Raw genomic sequence first — 17,614 nt, forward strand, 5'->3', positions numbered from 1 at the left:
AGTGTTACTAAATCAGAAAAGATATTTAAAAAATAACAAGTCATGTCAACTTTTTCTTACAAAAGACTCAAAATTATGTTTCTCAACAGAACGTAAAATCAGAAAAATGTTGGTATAGACAGAATTTGTTAAGACCCTGTTGGTAAGTGTAAGGACCAGCTGTACCTTTGCTTTTTAACATGCTGGAGATTAGTGCTTCAGTACGTCAGCCTGTCTTTTATGTGGTGCTGTTTTATCCAGTAGCTGTCACATTTTAGATTGCAGCACATAGGTTTGCTGGGAGCCATATCTGTAACTAGGCACGATATAAGAATAATAAGTGGGAAATTTCCTTTCATTTTCTGACCTCTTTATGAAATGGATCCATCTTGAACATGGTATTTCACTCTAATGATGCAGCTTTGCTGGTTTAAACTTTGTGGACTTAAATCTCTATGTTGGTGGGAAGCTTAATTTTGCTTATTGGGGTCTGCTTATATTGGATTTGGACTCAAGACCTTGGAAGAAGTAGAAGGGATAAAGGAGTGTGGGGCAGTATAATTTCTTTTGTTCCAGAGTGAAGTTAGGGTTGTGAACATGCTCTGGGTGAGAGTAGCTGTAGAGTAAATAAAGCATTTCTCCCTCAGAAAGCTGTGTCCTTAGCGATGAAAACATAATCTGGCTGAATGCCACAAGAAGAGAAGCTAGGCTGGGGCTGTGGTGGGCCACAGTCACTCTGCAGAGGTGCTCACAGGGGCACAGCTGCCAGGGAGTGCTCACAGTGCTGCAGCACAGCTGCCTCCTTGCACCACCTTGGCAGCTGTGCTGGCCCAGGTGTTTAAGGGGATTTATTCTGTTTTGGATTGAGGATCTGTGCTACTCTCCTTGTGGGGTTATTTTTAAGCAGGATCAGTTTCTTGATCTGATTCACAGGCATGCCCCAGTCTAATGATATGATGCAGCTGGTTAACATGGTGGTTCCCGAGTTCTTGCAGTTGAACTGCAATATGCTATTCTGACAAAGATTTCTGTTCAGCCACAGCCAAAGTGGTGTCTGAGGTAACAAAAGAAATTAAGAGATTGCACCATTTTACTCATCAGTGCTTCAGCGTGATGGGGAGGGAGATAAGTAGATGTGGGGTGATGTGTAAACACAAGATTACAAGGCAGCTTGGAGGTGTGCACACCCCTTTTGTATTCTCTTGATAAAAATGAATCATGGACCTCACCTAATATAAGCTTGAAGAGAAAGTGGAGCATTCAAAGGAAGGTGGAAAGGGGTTTCTAGAAAACCTGTGAACACAAGTGTAATGGCAGTCTGTGGGTAGCAATGCCAGCAACACCAGACCCACATTGCTTTTGAAGAGAAGGGTTCTCATCACCCCTTTCCTCTCCCACTTGTTTGGACTCATTGAGGATGCTGGATACCCTTGTCCCATCTTGACTTGTGTTTTATAGTGTTAAAATTTTTATGTGTGAATATTCTCATGTGTTGTTGGAGTGATGGCTTGCTTATTTCTGTCAATGATTTTGAGTGGCAGTAGCAGAATTATTCTCACTTATCTTTTAATTGAATTTGTAATAGACTTCTACTAAAGTATCTTTGTCTGTATGGCATATTTAAACTGTACTTCTGGAGGGATACAGAACCCAGTGAGTAAAATGTGCTTATTTTAAAAGCTGGAAAGGGCTGCTGAGACCTTAATCAAAGCTGCCGTGGGATTTCATTCACTGTTTTTTGAATGCAGTATGAAACAGGTGCATGAGATAAGGATTTGTTTTTCAGACACCATCAAAAGTCAATCCATGAAAAAATTTTTCCCTTTTAACTAATCATTAAATAAATTCTGTTGCTTTTCTCTGCTTAGATAACTGTACTGAAGTTGCAATGTGAAGATTTCTCTCTCTTTTTTTTTTTTCTTTAGGTTTAAGTTTTATTATCAGCTGTTTTTTTATTGGGGCTAACTAATTATTCTGTAATTTCGTAAGCTGGTATTGTTTGAGATGAGAAAAATATTTCAGTTTTATGTAGTCTTAATGCATGGACTTGTTTGGCTTTTTTCCCTAAAGTGTGCAATTTAGAATTAACATCCATTTTAAATTTAGTGGAATTCTCGTTTTTTATCTAGATTTTATTCAAGGCCTAGCACACTGTCCCCCTTCCCTGCACACCAGGACAGAACATATTTCTGTTACGGAAAACTTACTTGCAGTCACCATATCTGATTTTCATTTTTCCCTGGGATGGCAGAGGATTAGAGCAGATTATAGTGTTGGGATAATGTCTGACTCCTTGTGTTCCATTTAGTCATAAATAAACCCCTGAGATATTGGAATGTTGCTATGGTGATGCTAGTAAAAGCCTGGGATCTGGAGTAAGCGAGCCGCTTAGCAGCATAATGTCACTTAGAGTAATGAGCACGCTATCGTTAGGACAGTGATGGGCTTACCTGGGGCTCTCTGACTTTGGTAGCCCATGCCACATTCTGAAAGCAAGTGAGTAAAAGCAGTTCACATATAATATAGCATATTATGTTTAGTAACTTGCAGTTACAAACCTTCTAACAAATAGAAATCTCTGTTTTGTCTGTTTACCTTCTAGCTTTAATGTGTTGAAGTATCACAGAGAAACAAGCAAAAACTTATTCTTTCTATTCTGCCTTTCACAAGATGATCTGGTGTAATCAAAACAACAAATAATCAGTTTATAGCAACTTGTTTTAAACTGTGTTAATGCACATTTTTCTTCATAGAATATGGAATATAAAAAGTAAACTGGTATTACTGGTATTAAATTGTGTTTTTTTTTTTTTTTTAGTCTTTATAACCTGGCTTCACTGGAACTGAGAGAAAATTTGTTGACGTATTTACCTGAGTAAGTCACATTGGACCTGTTTCATCATATTAATATAAAATGTTCTTATTCTTAAAATCTGCTAACATTATGAAACAAAATGACAATTAGAAAAAAATATTCAAAGTCAATTGACAACATGAGATACAGCCTTTTTTTAGCAACATTTACTTATATCCTTTACTTCTAGTTGTACTTGATTTGTAGCAGGAACCTGCAGTCTGCATGGAGTGTATTTGTTCTATAAAAAAGTATTCTGTATGACATACAGCATCACCAAACATGTCCTGCATGCATTGGACAAGCCCATCTGCAGTGGGAGTGGTGGTTTGGGTTGTTCTCATGGTGAAATTTTGTAACTGTGAAAGTGGAGCAGTAAGAGCTTCGAGATTTTCACTCCAGACCTTTATGGCATTTAAATAAATGTTTGTATTCAGGGCTGAGTAGCCAAAAGCTTCTAAAACCTGGAGGTAAAACCCTTAGTAGCAAGCTAGGCCTACTGATATCTGAAGTCTGACTTCACCCACTGTGATTTTTGGAGAAAAAAGTTATCTAGATGTCTCTGTCTGTATTGTGGCAGAGGAACTGGTGGTCTTTTGTTAGACTAATATGGTATCTTATACTTTGGGGATCCTTTCTGTCCGCTTGGGAGCAGCTTCTTTCTCTAGTGAAGGAGTTTTCTTCTTTCCTTCACTATCTGGATGCTTCTTGCAAGAGTTTTGGTGACTCCTGTTCTGCTTGTTTATCTAATAGATACTGTGCAGGATTTAACATTTTAAAATCAGAATCTCTTCCCCAGTTGCTTTGGGGTAATTTTTTCCTGTCAATCTACCCAAGTGCCTTGATTGTGACTGTTTGTAGCAGTGAGCCACAAGACACATAATTGTCAGTGGTCAGAAGATAGGAATTGCTAGCTGAGTTCGGCCATGCAGTGTCAGTATGAAGCTGTCAAAAACATTGACAATTTTATTGCTTCATGAAAATCCTGACTCTCAGTAATGTAGCTGACAATTCTCTCTGGTTTTCGTGTTACTGCAGCTTTGGGGAAAGTAAGCAAGAGCTCTATGAGCCTGATTTGAAGGGTGGCCCTCTCTTGTCTGTTGCTTTGAACTTCTTTTCCATCCTTTTGTGTTTCCCTCTGTTTGCAGTCTCAAAAGCAGAAGTATTTCAGAAATTGATGGATCATGTTAAGATGATCAATGATGGATATTGAGTCTTGAGTCACATAGTTATGTGATCACTATGGGGAATTTTTATCCAGTTGCAAACTGTAAAAAAGAAAAAAAAAACTTCCCCTAAAAGTGAATCTAACTAACTATACTAAAGTATGTGGCATTTGCTACCCTGGGGACTTACTGTTAAAATAAAAAAAAAATAATGATTTCATTGTCTCTACTAAGTTTTAAGTTTCAAGGTCCTACAGTTACACTGACAAACCAAATTATTTTTTTCAGTAAGATAGTACTGCAAACAGTCTGTGCCTGGTAAAATAACTGTCTGCCTACCGTACATTGTAATTTGAAATGCAAGTTTCAGTAAAATGAGCTTATTCAAATACATGGGGTTTCTGTTGCTTTAGTCTAATGTGGTTTTGTTTTGATTTATCTCATCTCACAGATCACTTGCCCAGCTGCAGCGACTAGAAGAACTTGATTTAGGAAACAATGAACTTTATCATTTGGTAAGAGAACATACCACTGAAACTGCACATTGGTCTTGTTTTATGCATAATTTAGATTAAATAGGTTGTAGGATGTCCAAAACTGAGGAAAGAAAAATGCATGGAGGGTGGGTCTTTTTGTAGGTACAGATGAATTTTGACAGTGAGCTGGTGCTTTCATATCTGTTTAGTCTTGTTCAGTACAGTATCACTTTACTCAAAAAACCTCAGCTGATCTCTAGAAAATGAGTGCAGCACAGCTTTTTTTATGGAAATAAGGAGGAGTGGAGGGACAAAAAATCTTGTCTGTGCTTGCAGTTACAGTGACCACATGGACTTGTGTCAGGAGCTGGATGGGCTAAGCACAGATGGAACTTAAATTTCCAGGGTGAGAGAGGGAGTGTTCGGGAAGGGACTGAAGCAAAACTGTTGAGGGTCTAGAGGTCCTACATTGTTGCAGGTTGATCTACCAAAAATATATCTGTCATCTCCTAAAGGTGATTCAGGTAAATGTTGGATGGATTTTCAGTAGGTCAAGGGTGTGCAGGCAATTTGTTAGTGCATGCCAGGAAAGAATGGTATATTACTAAGCTGTAGCAATTAATTTGTATGATGGAGTTCCCAAATACAGTTCCCTTGCTACTTCTAACCAAGGTACCTCTAAATAGTGCAGTAAGAATTGGTTTATTTAGACTGTAATTGTGGGATGGCAATTTTTTTTACTTGAAGCTCCCATGCTACTTAACTTTACTGCTTTTTATGTTATAGCCAGAAACAATTGGTGCACTTTTCAATCTTAAAGACCTTTGGTTGGATGGAAACCAATTAGCTGAAATACCTCAGGTAAAAATGAGCTCTACTGCTACTGTTTTGAAGATGTTCTTGAAAGAAAACATTTTCATTCATTCCTACAGGGAAGTGCTTTAAAATGGAATATTTTCTCAGTCTACTTTGCCTGGGTTTGGTTTTGGGTGTGTAAGCGGTTTCTCTTGAAAAATTCCTTTGCAAGGGATTGGCCATGATACTGTGTGTTGTCAGAAATTTTCTTTTAAGCATTTTGACACAGGAGTTGTTTCCTAATAGGCACGTTGTTCAGTTTGTAGGATGACACATCCTCTGTTTATAGTTCTTGCCCTAAGATCAGGAAGCCATTAGTTGTCTGAGCTAACCCTCACCTTGTGTATCTGTCTGAATTGCAGTTTTAAAAGTTTTTGAGTATGATTTTTTTTTTAACTTTTTGTAGTCATCTTCATCCATTTAAGCATGGTGTTTAGAAGAAGTACAATAGTGGAACTGCTGCCATAAATAGAAATTTTGATTTATGCAGGCAAATCCCCCATCTGATATCAGTCACAGGATAAGGGAACTTAGCATTTAAAGCTTATAGCACTCTAAATTCTTATAATATGTGAGATGGTTCCTCTTCCCTCTTTTTCCCTTATAGCCAAGTCAAAACCTGTTTTCTTCTGTTCCTCTTCCAGTTTGCTGTTACTTGCTGCATGGATCTCATTGTCAATTGTGTGTCTTGTAAATCACTTACAGTTTAGTGGGCTTAGTTGACTTTGTTTTTGTGGGCTTGGCCTAGTAAGTAGAGATGATCGCTCATAAAAGGTGAAGTGTGACTTTAGCAGCCATTTTTATTGAAACCAGCCATTATTGTGTATTTTGTCCAAAGTTGAAAGGATGAACTTGTAGGATAGGATAAAGGGTATGTGGTTAATGCAAGATCCTCTTGAGGGGCAGACAGTTCAAAAGTAAAAGGATTGATCTTGTAAATTAGTATCAAGGCCATTGCTGTATGAAAACTAATATATGTAAAAGTAAAAGGCACTTCTTCCTCAGCCTTTTTTCTGAAAGGTGATTTGGATGACTAAAATGAGAACTGTCCTCAGGTGTGTATAAGGATGCCTGTGTGTGTGGGGAATGGGGGGTGCTCTGATAGCTAACAAAGGTATTTCTCTGTCTAATGGTTGGATTGCCATGATAAAAACTTAATTAGTCATTAATAATATTGGGTGATAGCAGTATAACTTGGCAGTTCAAACATAATTGCTAGAGCAATACTCCCAATTCTTATTTCTGCATTTGTTGTAGTTGGGAGATGTGCAGATATGAAATCCCTAGATGTCATGACATGTTGCTGTAGCAGCCAAGAGAGACTAATCTTAATTTGCCTAGGGTTGATTGGGAGGGGTAGGCTTTAATTAGGTGGTGGTTGATAATCTGCCATACTGAAAAAAACAACTCTGCAGTCTTTACTTGAGGAAAACTCCGGGTTTGGCTGGTGCTTGCCTGGGTGTGCTCAGCATAGCTTGCCTGACTACCAAAGCAAGTTTAATATTTAAAATCAGAAAGTGTGACTGAATCACTTGGTTAGTTTATCATATGTAAAGTGTAAATATTTACTTTTTTCTGCGTTTAGAGGTCATACAAAGAATGGTCAATTAAGAGGTCATACAGATAATTGTTTTTCTTTGTGGAATTTCATTGTGATGGTACATTTTTCAAAGTGCTTTCTTACATGTTTGGGCATGACTTAATTTTTTTTCCTTGTATTGCAGGAAGTAGGAAACCTGAAAAACCTGCTTTGTCTGGATGTTTCTGAAAATAAATTGGAATGCCTTCCTGAAGAAATTAGTGGTCTGACTTCTTTAACAGACTTGCTTGTTTCTCAGAATTTACTTCAGGTCTTACCTGATGGCATTGGTGAGTCCAAAGTGAATGCTATCACTCAGAACCATTTAACCCACTGTAACTGGAAGTCATTTGGGTTTTTAAAGTCTTTTTGTGCAAGAGATGAGCTTGTCTCATGTTGGTTATTATTCCTTTTGCTGAGTAACAAATGCATAGCTCTATTAATGCTGCATTTTAATTGTCTTCATAATGATTCCCTCATAATCCTCTTTCAGTCTTAACTTGATACCTCCCAACAACATAAATGTTAATATGTCCCTTCAATTCCCATTGTATCCATTTCACTGTCAGAACTTTTTAACACTGTAAAATTTTAGCTTGTAATGTGCTGTGGGTCAAGTGATAAGACTGACTGAAAGTATCACTACAAAAAATACTGAATTTTGAATGGTGATGTGTATTTATCTTCAGCTAGATAATGTGATTAATCCTCTACTGAACCTAGTGGAAGACTCTTTGCCTTGCAGTGCATTAATCCTTGCCTTGAGGATTCAAGCTACAACCTTTCTGTGTCTGACCCCTTAGACTGGGTTCAGTAAATGAAGAATGTTTCCTGAAGCATTACCAGTGTCTTTTTTAAGGTGTATGTTTTTTACCTATGCCGTACTTGTCACAAGTAAATGGGCAAGCTTTTTTTTTCCTCTACTCATCAGCTGTTTTTCTGGAAGGTTCCACGTTGTAGGAGTATGCCTTCTCCTTAGCAGGACTTTTTTTTTTAAAGACCCCCCAAAGTAAAGATGTAGGGGAAAGAGGACGCGTGAATATGGTTTAACACTATTTAACATTCAGAAAAGAGTGGTCAGACCTTCCCCCTTCCTATATATTCTGTATAAGACAAAGAAAAGCTTCTCTAGAAGTTGACTTGTGGGAGTGGGCTGACAACTGTGGGTCCTACAGCTGCCTAATATGTGTTTGACAGGGAGTTGTAGCAGCCCTCTCTGCTGACCTGTGCTGGCCGAAACAGTTGTTGTCCATCAGAAATGGAGGTCAGTGCCATTTGTTGCACATCAGAAATGGAACTGTAGCTTCTGAAAGGCAGCAGCCCATGCACCTGGCTGGACAGAGCTTGTTGGCAGAAGAGAACTTTGCTGGTCTCTGTGGCAGCTCCTGGGCATTGCCCTGCTCATCACTGGATCCGTGGTGGGACTGGTGGATCTGCAGAGCTCTCGAAGCAGGGCTCTCACCAGCAGCAGTGACTCAGTCAGCTGTGCCTGTGTCCCCTCAGTCCCCAGAGCTCTGATGAAGCTCCAGCACCCCAGGCAGCCTGTGCCAGTGCTGCACCACTCCCACTGAGAAAGCTGCTCCTGGGCTCCAGATGGGATCACCCACGCTGGGGTTTGCAGCCATTGCTGCCTCACCTGCCCCTGCAGAGGAGAGTTTGCTCTGTCGTGTCCATAAGTGCCCTGCAAGGGGCTCTGGGCAGCTCCCAGACGCCTCCTTGGCTGTCTCTTGGTGGGAGTCAACAAAGCCAGCTCCTTCAGCCTCAGCTCACGTGTTCTCTGGCTGTTCTGATAGCTTCCTACTGGATCCCCATCACTTGAACAGGGGAGTTGAGGCGGAAGGCAGGACATCACATGAAGCTGAGAATGATTTTACAGGTGTGGTTTCACTAATTGCAGGTTGATAGGATACAGAAACTTCCATTGATCTGTTGGCTATAATTCTGATATAATCTAGTTGGTGTTTGTTTCTGATAAGAGCTCACTGCTGTTTTCTATTCAGCCTGGTGCTCACCATAAATATCCATGTCCTTTCCAGCAGGGCTCTTGTATAGCTGTATATTTCACTTCCCAGCCTGTGCGGGTGCACAGGTTTATTCTTTCTGGGTGCAGAGCTCTGCACTTCTCTGTGCTAAACCTCAGGTTTCTGTTTAGGTTGCTATCTTTCTGTGTCAGACATCCCTTTGTGATTTAGCATCATCAGTGAATTGACACTCTGGACTATTACAGCTGTTTTGGACACACAGGGATGGCAGTGAGGTATCAGCCCCTAGTGTTGTCTGCTGAATTCTCTGTTATGGGCTCTGCCTGAGTCAGCTTTTGCACCAAAGACCATTCTGATACAAAGGAGTAGAACAAATTGAGTTTTCTGCCCTGAAATAGTATTTTGTTTTTCATGAGAAAATGACCTTCAAGAGAAGTTTGATTTCTCATCTAAAGAATAAACTTGGGTTTCCTGTCTGACTAATTAGGCTCCCTGTTAGGACAAAGATACCTTGATCCTGTTTGGGTTTGGGCTGTCACTTCAGTGCAAGATAGTCTCACTGTGGCTGATTAGGTGTAGGTGATCTTCTGAACATTCCTTTATTAATAAACATGTATAATTGAGGAACAAACAGGTAATTTTCACTTGTTTATAGGCATTTAGGTTGACACATCCTTGGTATTTACATGAGATATCCTTCAGATTGTAACTTTATTACAGTTTGTTATGCTTAAATGTTGACTATGAATATTTATATTGAGTATGAATTCAGTGGTATTAAAACATACAGAAATAGTGCAAGCACCAAATGAAGTGTGCTTGGGTTATTTTATTTTACCTAAAAAAAAAATTCATTGTTTTAGAAGATTTCTGGAAATTTTGCAGCAGCAGTAAAAATGTACATATTTAAAGGTACACTAGACTAAAAATCCATGTTGTTGTTTCTGTCCAGGAAAATTGCGGAGGCTGTCCATTTTGAAGGTTGATCAGAACAAACTGATCCAGCTAACTGATTCCATTGGAGACTGTGAAAGCCTTACTGAACTAGTTCTCACAGAAAACCAACTGCAGGTATGCATGGTCATGGCTGCTCAAATGGCAGGTGGTAATAAGAGCTGCTGTTAAGTGCTGAATCACTTGGCTCATTAGGTTACTCACCCTTGCTACTGCTAAGCAGTGCATTTTCTTTAAATGCATCTTATTTCTTACCTGTTAAATGAATGTGGAGATCACATTGTATGTAGTAACAATCCACCCTTCAAATGCTTAAGCAATTGCATATTCACTCCTGAGTCTTTCATGACCAGTGAGAGAATTGGAGCATGTGGAGTGCAGGTATCACTTACTGAGTTGTGGTTTTGATGGGGGTTTTGTGTTGTATTGCATTATTGCCAGTTTTTGCTGTGCATTATCTGGATCAGTCTTGCAGGAACTGAATAGAAGCCCAGAGCATTGCAGAACTTGTACTGCTCCTTGCTCTGCTGATCTGCTCTAGACAGGTGTTAAATATGATGTGTGGTCAATTAAAATAAAATCTCAGAATTCCTTCTGTTAGGTGTTTCCTTCCATTATTTTGAAACTTCATGTGACACTGACACTTGGAGAGTAACTGTCTTTAAATAAACTAGGTTTGAGCATTTCTTAAGCTCAGTTGGTACTTGGTTGAGTTAGAAGCTTAAGACTGTTAAAAAAATGCCTCTCCAACAGTCAATTCATAGCACCTGAGTTAGGGGGTAGCTAACTGAGAAGCAAATTTGGGAATGTAAAGTTGGATAATACACCTATGTACATGCATTCTGCACACAGCTGTTGTGTGTCAGTTACTGTAGTGCAGAGATAATTAATGAGTGAATTTGTGTTAGAAACTGACATTCCTAGACACTTGCTCTGCAATATAAACCTTTGGATCTTCTTTGGAAAGTCTGGCAGTAATGAGGATTAACTACACTGCAATTTTGAAAGTGGATCAACTGTTAATTAATTTTAAAAGTGAGTTAAGTGGTTTTTCCTGACTCTGTTTATTTATGAATTGTTTGTATATTATTTTGTTTTTGTTGGCACAGTCATTGCCGAAGAGCATTGGAAAGCTAAAGAAGCTGAACAATTTGAATGCTGATAGAAACAAATTAACATCTTTGCCCAAAGAGGTAAGTTTTGTGCAGATGACATTGTAGAAACAGAAAACTCTTGATTTCAAATGCCTGTGAGAAGTAGCAGGCAACTTTGGTCCAGTGGGTATTCTTTGCAAACTGATCACAACCAGAAACTTGTCCTCTAGATCTGAACCGTAGTGATTTGGTGGCTTGGAAGTCCAAAATGTCTTTGCAGTTGAACAGAAAGGCTTGGATCTAATTAGCTTGTAACTAACTTGGGTCTAATTAGCTTTTAACTGGTAATTCCCAGTGTGGATGTCGGGTCCTGCACTATTTGAAGACTTGGAGTTCTGGCAGGGTGAATGCAACACCAGTATGTCTCTTCTGCATGTAGTATGAAACCACTGCCCCACTCTTCCTTACCTCACTGCTGTGACCAGTATCAAAGGGAAGTTTCATACTCTGAAGAGTGGCTCAGTGACTGTCTTGACAGTCTTTTTGGTGTTGGAGATGTATGCACTACTTTTGCCCTTAAATATAGGGACCTAATATGACCAAGATACCTCAAATTTTACAGCATGAGCACTAGGACTTCTTATCTGTTGTAACAGAATGGAATGAAATGAGGCTAGAGTTTGTGTTGGGAAACTAAATATAATGAAGGCTTTACAAGTTTAGTTCAGCAGTAAATTGTGGAAAGAATCTGGGAAAGCAGCATCCTGTGATAGGAGCATGGAGCTGGTTCTGTTTGTACTATTTTTTTCTCTCTAATTTTTATCTAGGTAGTTCTCCCTTTAAATTTTGCTATCTAGCATGTGGCTCTTGAGTTTTTGTTTTCCACTTTCAGTCACTTAAGGAGAAGGAAGGTTATATACTCAGGTGACAGCCAATGGATGGAAATTGAGAGGAGTATCAGCTCTGGCTCACTTCCTTATGGAGCTTGGACAGCTCAAGAAGGAGATGTGAGGAGGAAGTGAAGTGGCAAGGAGATGGGTGAGAGCTGATTGTCTGAAGAAAAGGGATCAAGCAGGGGCAGAGGATGCTGCTGTGGCACTGGCAGCAATAATTCCAGCTCAGCATGGGTCTGAGCTGCCACATGCCAGTCACCTAATTAGGGAAGGTGACATGTGAGTACTGCAGCTTTTCTAGCACAACAGTGTCTTCCCTGCTGTAGTGCTTTTGGTTTTGAACAAAGAATTGTGACAGGGCTTATCCAGACAAGTTTCATGATGGCTAGCAAGAGACAGGACCCTGGGAAGACTACTAGGATTGGTATGTGATAGCAGTTTTCATCACAAGATATGCTGAGTTGGAAGGAGCCCATCAGGAGTCCACCTCCTGGCCCTGCACATGGCACCCCAAGAGTCACACCATGTGCCTGAGGGCATTGTCCAAACACTTCCTGAACTCTGTCAGGCTGTGCTGTGACCGCTGCCCTGGGGAGCTGTTCCAGTGCCCAACCACCCTGGGTGAAGAACCAGCCTGTAATACCCAGCCTACACCTCCCTTGGCACAACTTCAGGACATTCCCTCAGTTCCTGTCACTGTCACCGTCACCACAGAGCAGAGATCAGTGCCTGCCCCTCCTCCTCCTCCATGAGGAAGCTGTACCTGCAGTGAGGTCTCCCCTCAGTCTTCTCCTCTCCAGGCTGAACAGACCCAGTGACCTCATTCGCTCCTCACACAGCTTCTCCTCAAGCCCTTCACCATCCTTGTTGCCCTCTTTTGGATGCTGCTCTCTATTAGCTTAGTGTCTTTCTGATCTTGTGTTCATTCAGCAGAAGACTTTCTTTGCTAAAATACCTGTACTTCAGACTTGTGCAATTTTATGTCCACTCCACCTTTGAGCAGAATTGTTCTGAGTTTTGCATGGAAAGTTTTACTGGTACAGTTTATTTCCAGATTGGCCATTAATAGCTTGTGTTGTGTATAAGTACTTTTCTCAGTAAATGGAATATATAGTATTGGAGGTGGTGCATAAGGGCAGTCAGTGTGGCTTGGAAGGAGCAGGGACAGGAGCAGGCAAGAGGAGAGGGCTCAGCTGCAGAGGCAGGTGAAGCAGGGTGAGCATGGAGTGTGTTTGTTTGGGGGTAGAGTGGGGTCAGGAGCTCAGTGCAGAACAATAGAGGCATTAATACTGAGCAAGATACTGAAGGCTTGGAACCAGCAATGTTTTTCAGAGGGAGAGTGTGCTGCTCAGTTGGTGGAGGAGCTGGGAGATATCCAAGGGTGAAGTGAAAGATGAGAAAGAGTCTAGAGAACGTCAGTGCACATGAGAGAGGAAGGGGGACACCTGCACAGAAGTGGAATGAAGATAGGGATGAGCCTGTGTTTGGAGAAGGTGAGTAATGAGAAAATGGAAGGTAGTGTCTGGAATCAGGTGAGCTTTGGGGCGTTGTGGAAGTCCAGGAAATAAAAATGAGATAGGGTGGTTCCCAGGGGAGCTTGGCAGGGAAACAGAGGAAACAGAGCTCTTTGGCTCCCTATCAATGATTTTGAAATAGAATTTTTGTATTTCCTTTAAAGGTGTCCACACAAATATGTCTGTCTCATTAGAACAAATGCCTTGAAATTACATGTAAAGATTTTATGCTTTGCTCTGCCAATATTTAATTTTTTATTATTTAATTTTGAAGTAAGTCAGCCCTTCTCTAACTGCGGGGTCACCTCACTCTTGATCAGTGCATTTGAATTCCAAGCTGGTAATGTTAAAGACAGAAAGAATAAACAAATCAAGCTCAAGGCTCTGACAGAAGTAATTTTAAACACCCTGCCTGCTCTGTGTTGCTTAAGATGTTTCCTGAGACAATAAGGCCAAGACTGGGGTCTCAGACCTCTGCACATCAAAGTTAGTACTTGTACAAAATCAATACTTGTGAGTCCCAAGTCACAGAAGCAGAGTTGGATGCAGAAGTAGAGTATACACTGGAGATATTGTTCCTCAGTATCTTTTCCTCTGTGTGTTTTCTTACCTCTTCCATTTCTTTCTCTGCCTTACAGAGTGCTAGAGCAGCTGTGCATGTGTGGTCTTCATCCCAATAACAACTGGATGCGGGAGAGGCTGTTACTGGTTTCTGTTGGAGAGGGGTAGAGAAAGAGTTTGTAGTGTGTGTAGAAAAAAGTGGAATTCAGCTGTAGAGAAGAATACATGTACCCAATATTGTATCTGCTTGGTTTGCCAGAATTAGTCCTGTAGCAAAGACCACTTTTATCAGTAGGATGGTGAAAATTATGTGCCTGGTGATATAATCTCTGAGTTTTAGCTTTTCTGTGATGGAGTGTGGTTTTTTGGGGGAAAGGGATAGAAGGATGTTGATTTGATTTTGTTTTGTTAACAGTTTAAGAGAATTTGATCTTGAGTCAGTGTGTTAAACCACTACATTGCAAGATGGCTTCAAGGCACACTTGTAAAACCATTCTTTATCTTTTGGTGTAAAGTGTCTTGACTTGGGATTATTGAGAAGTTTGTATGCAAATACACCTTCAAAGTTTCCTGGTTCAAAGGTCCTTCTGTATTGTATGGTGATAAAGGTAAAACCTGGAAGAACTGAATGTGTGACCAAGGCTTGAGTCACTGACAGATTTCATCTGCAGCATCTCGTTGTGCAGCTCAGTGCCTCTCTGACTGAAGTGGTGAAACAGACTTCAGCAAGAACTGAGAATGTCTAAACCTGTTCACAGTTAGAAATGTTTTTCCCCTTAAACTTGAAAGACCTGCCTGGTGACTCTTTGGTGTTGAAATCCCACCCTGGCACAGGAATGCTGATGAAACTGGTGTGTTGATTTTGGCGCTTGCATAAATAACATCCTTGGAATGTTTTCCAGTTTATAGCTTTTGTTAATGAGTCTTTACACCCAGCAGAGATCTGGTAATGTGTCCTTCCTGGCTCTGAGGTATATTGTGAGAATTATTACTCCATTAGGTAAAACTACAGGGGGTTTTTTTGGCAATAACCGTGCTTTGTAAATTTTATTAAAATTGAGACCACTTTGTTTTTTCTGATTTTAACTTTTGATGTCCTGTCTCTTTCTTCATTTGTGTAGAAGAATGTGTGTCTCAGAGGTAAAAAGAAAAAGGGTACTAAGCAAAAGTGCAGGAGAACTTAAACTTGTCAGAGGGCTGAGAAGCTGTCTTGGTGAGCTCCTCTCCTACCATTCACCAGTGGTGCAGGAGGTGTTGAAGTGAGTTTGCTGAAGATTTTCATAGCAAATTTAAAGTTAATAATAAAAAGAGAATAATAGTTAATAATTATGAATCGGGCAGTTCTTTCCACCCCTAAATGTATTCTGTGCTTGCAGTTAAAGAATTAGCATACTTTTTGTGGAGCCAAGGAAAATTCTGACTTTATTTACTTTGAACCCAAACAAAATGTTGGATATGACATGCTGTAAAAGATTTTGCAACACAAGAGGAACTGTGTTTAAATTACCACTATATTTATCAGGCTTGTATAAGTCTGTGAGAGGTTTTGGTGCTGACAGCTGTTTTGAGAGTTGAGTAAAAGAGATGTGTTGAGTAAAAGAGACTTTTAGCTATTCACACGACAACTGAAGACTGATCATTACAGTATTTGTCATAATGTATTTTTTTTTTTTTGCATTGCTTGTAGCTGTGTGGAAGATGCTAATTGGTAAAGGACAGCAGAATTGATTCAGAGCTTTTGAGTAGTAAATGGATGTACTTTAGAGTCATTAGAAACACCAGCATTCTTCTAAGGCTTGCAGTTTGTGGAAGACTGTCTAAGATGTCTAGTACTGGATGTATGAATGCAAAAAAGCAGGAGGGTGAAATGCTAAATGCTGGTCAGGATGAGAACATGGGGGGAGTTTTAGCAGCTGAGCTGACGTCCTGTGTTTGTCCAAGCCTTACTGTTCCTCCAGAATGAGGAAGCTGTTAGAAAGATGAACCTCAGACTGAGACAGAAGAAAAGAGCAATAAGATCATCCATTAAAGGGTTTAAAGGGTTGAAGTTTTGTGTGGAATCCAGAGGTCTCCTAGTGACAGTCATCCTCTCAATCAAGCCCACCGGAATGCAAATATGCAGTTTTGTTCCATCTTCATAGTACCAACGATCTTAAAACTAGCACTTCATAGTAATGACCATTTACTGCCTGACTGACCTGTGGGCTTTGTTTTTGTGGTTTTCCTTTATCTAGGCTCACTGTTCTTTGGAGTTGGCGTGATGTGACAAGCCAATAACCCTTAAACTAAAGTTGCTAAAATGAACTAAGTCTCAGGAGTACGACTTAGGCATGCACAACTCATGTGAGATGTTTTCTTGATGTCCTGCTCACTACAGAAGAGTGTGAGGACTTCTTTAAGCCTCCAGTCCTTGGAACAGTTACTCATGTGCCTAGAACTGAGCACATGCTTGTCCCCATTAAGTGAAGTCCGTGCTGGAAATGCAGTGTGTGCTGAACTGGTGAATGGGCTTGTGGCCTCAGCTGTGTCCTTGGTGCAGCTGTGGTGGTCTGGCACAGTTTGTTGTGAGCATGTGACCCTTGGAAAGCATGGCTCTGCCTCAGTTAGCCTCTCTGAGCCAAACCAGTGATGTTCTGGTACTGTGTGACTTCATGGTGGCCCCAATGGTGTTTTCCTTTCCGCATGCCGTGTAGTGTGTGCACTTTGCCTCAGTGGTATGGCTTCGTGTTTAGGTTTTCAGACATTGGACCTGGTGTCTTTCTGTACTGCTGGATGGGTGCCATCTTTGTTTGAAATGACAAAGATTTTAGTTGATTTTTAACTGTCAGCTTGTCTTTTTTTCCTTTGTGGTATCTCATTCAATGCTGCCCGTTAAATGCTGTCTGCATTTTCTAAAAACAGTTCAATTAAAAAAAATCAGTGTCTCTTTTTTATCTACCCTACTATCCTATTAAAATAAAAGGTCTTCACTACCTTTGAATGAAACAAAACCTTTGAACAGCAAGGTGACTGATAGAGAGCAAAGTTAAATTAACTGAAGTTTAAATGATTTATGAGTTACAACCCTCTTTGGCAGTAGAAGAATGTATGTTCTGTCTCCATTTGTTGGCATGCTCTTGTCCAGTATGGATAAAGAAAAATAAATTGAACATCTCTTGTATTTTCTTAATTGTTAGCCGCTTGGAAAATTATGGGTCAGGTAAATTGATAACCCTGTAAGTATTCTTCAGTCCATGGTTCTCCTATTCCTTTCATTAAGCTGCTTTAAATGCATGATGACTCAGGCTGTCCCAATTCCACTGCTGCATTTTTCCATTGTCAAAATTACAGAAATTTTGGTCTCATCAGGGCTGCATGGCTTTACTTTGTTTGTTTGGCTAACCTGTTTGGATCTCCATGCTCCAAGACTGAGTAACACAAACTTCATTCATGGAAAGGGACACTTGTGTACACTGAGGGCATCACTTGCCAGCTCATTAACATTCCCTAATTGTATTTCTTGCTTTTCACGGCTCCTCATGTTAGCAACACCAATTAGACACTTAGTGTGTATATATTGTTTTAAATATCACACTGTGTTCTGTGAACGTGTGAAGGCACATTATTTAAGAATTTATACACGCTTTAAAGTGAATAGTGGAATTCTTGAACCAAGAAATGGTTGCTCTACTGTTTGAGTGCTAGTTTCTAAGGGCTTTGATTCACAA

The 17,614-nt window shown here is 40.2% G+C and overlaps 1 protein-coding gene across 3 annotated transcripts in view; it reads left to right on the forward strand.

The window, feature by feature from the left end:
• Positions 1-17,614, forward strand: part of LRRC1 (leucine rich repeat containing 1) — a 97,955-nt gene that overhangs the window by 44,195 nt on the left and 36,146 nt on the right. For all 3 annotated transcript variants that reach the window (XM_074538201.1, XM_074538202.1, XM_005485999.4), the window contains exons 5-10: positions 2,798-2,854; positions 4,451-4,514; positions 5,262-5,336; positions 7,055-7,199; positions 9,844-9,962; positions 10,955-11,038. In XM_074538201.1, coding sequence (XP_074394302.1) covers positions 2,798-2,854; positions 4,451-4,514; positions 5,262-5,336; positions 7,055-7,199; positions 9,844-9,962; positions 10,955-11,038 — 544 coding nt within the window. The remainder of the gene's footprint in view (positions 1-2,797; positions 2,855-4,450; positions 4,515-5,261; positions 5,337-7,054; positions 7,200-9,843; positions 9,963-10,954; positions 11,039-17,614) is intronic.

Source organism: Zonotrichia albicollis, chromosome 3 (genome assembly GCF_047830755.1).
Source record: "Zonotrichia albicollis isolate bZonAlb1 chromosome 3, bZonAlb1.hap1, whole genome shotgun sequence".
NCBI classification, from domain to species: Eukaryota; Metazoa; Chordata; class Aves; order Passeriformes; family Passerellidae; genus Zonotrichia; species Zonotrichia albicollis.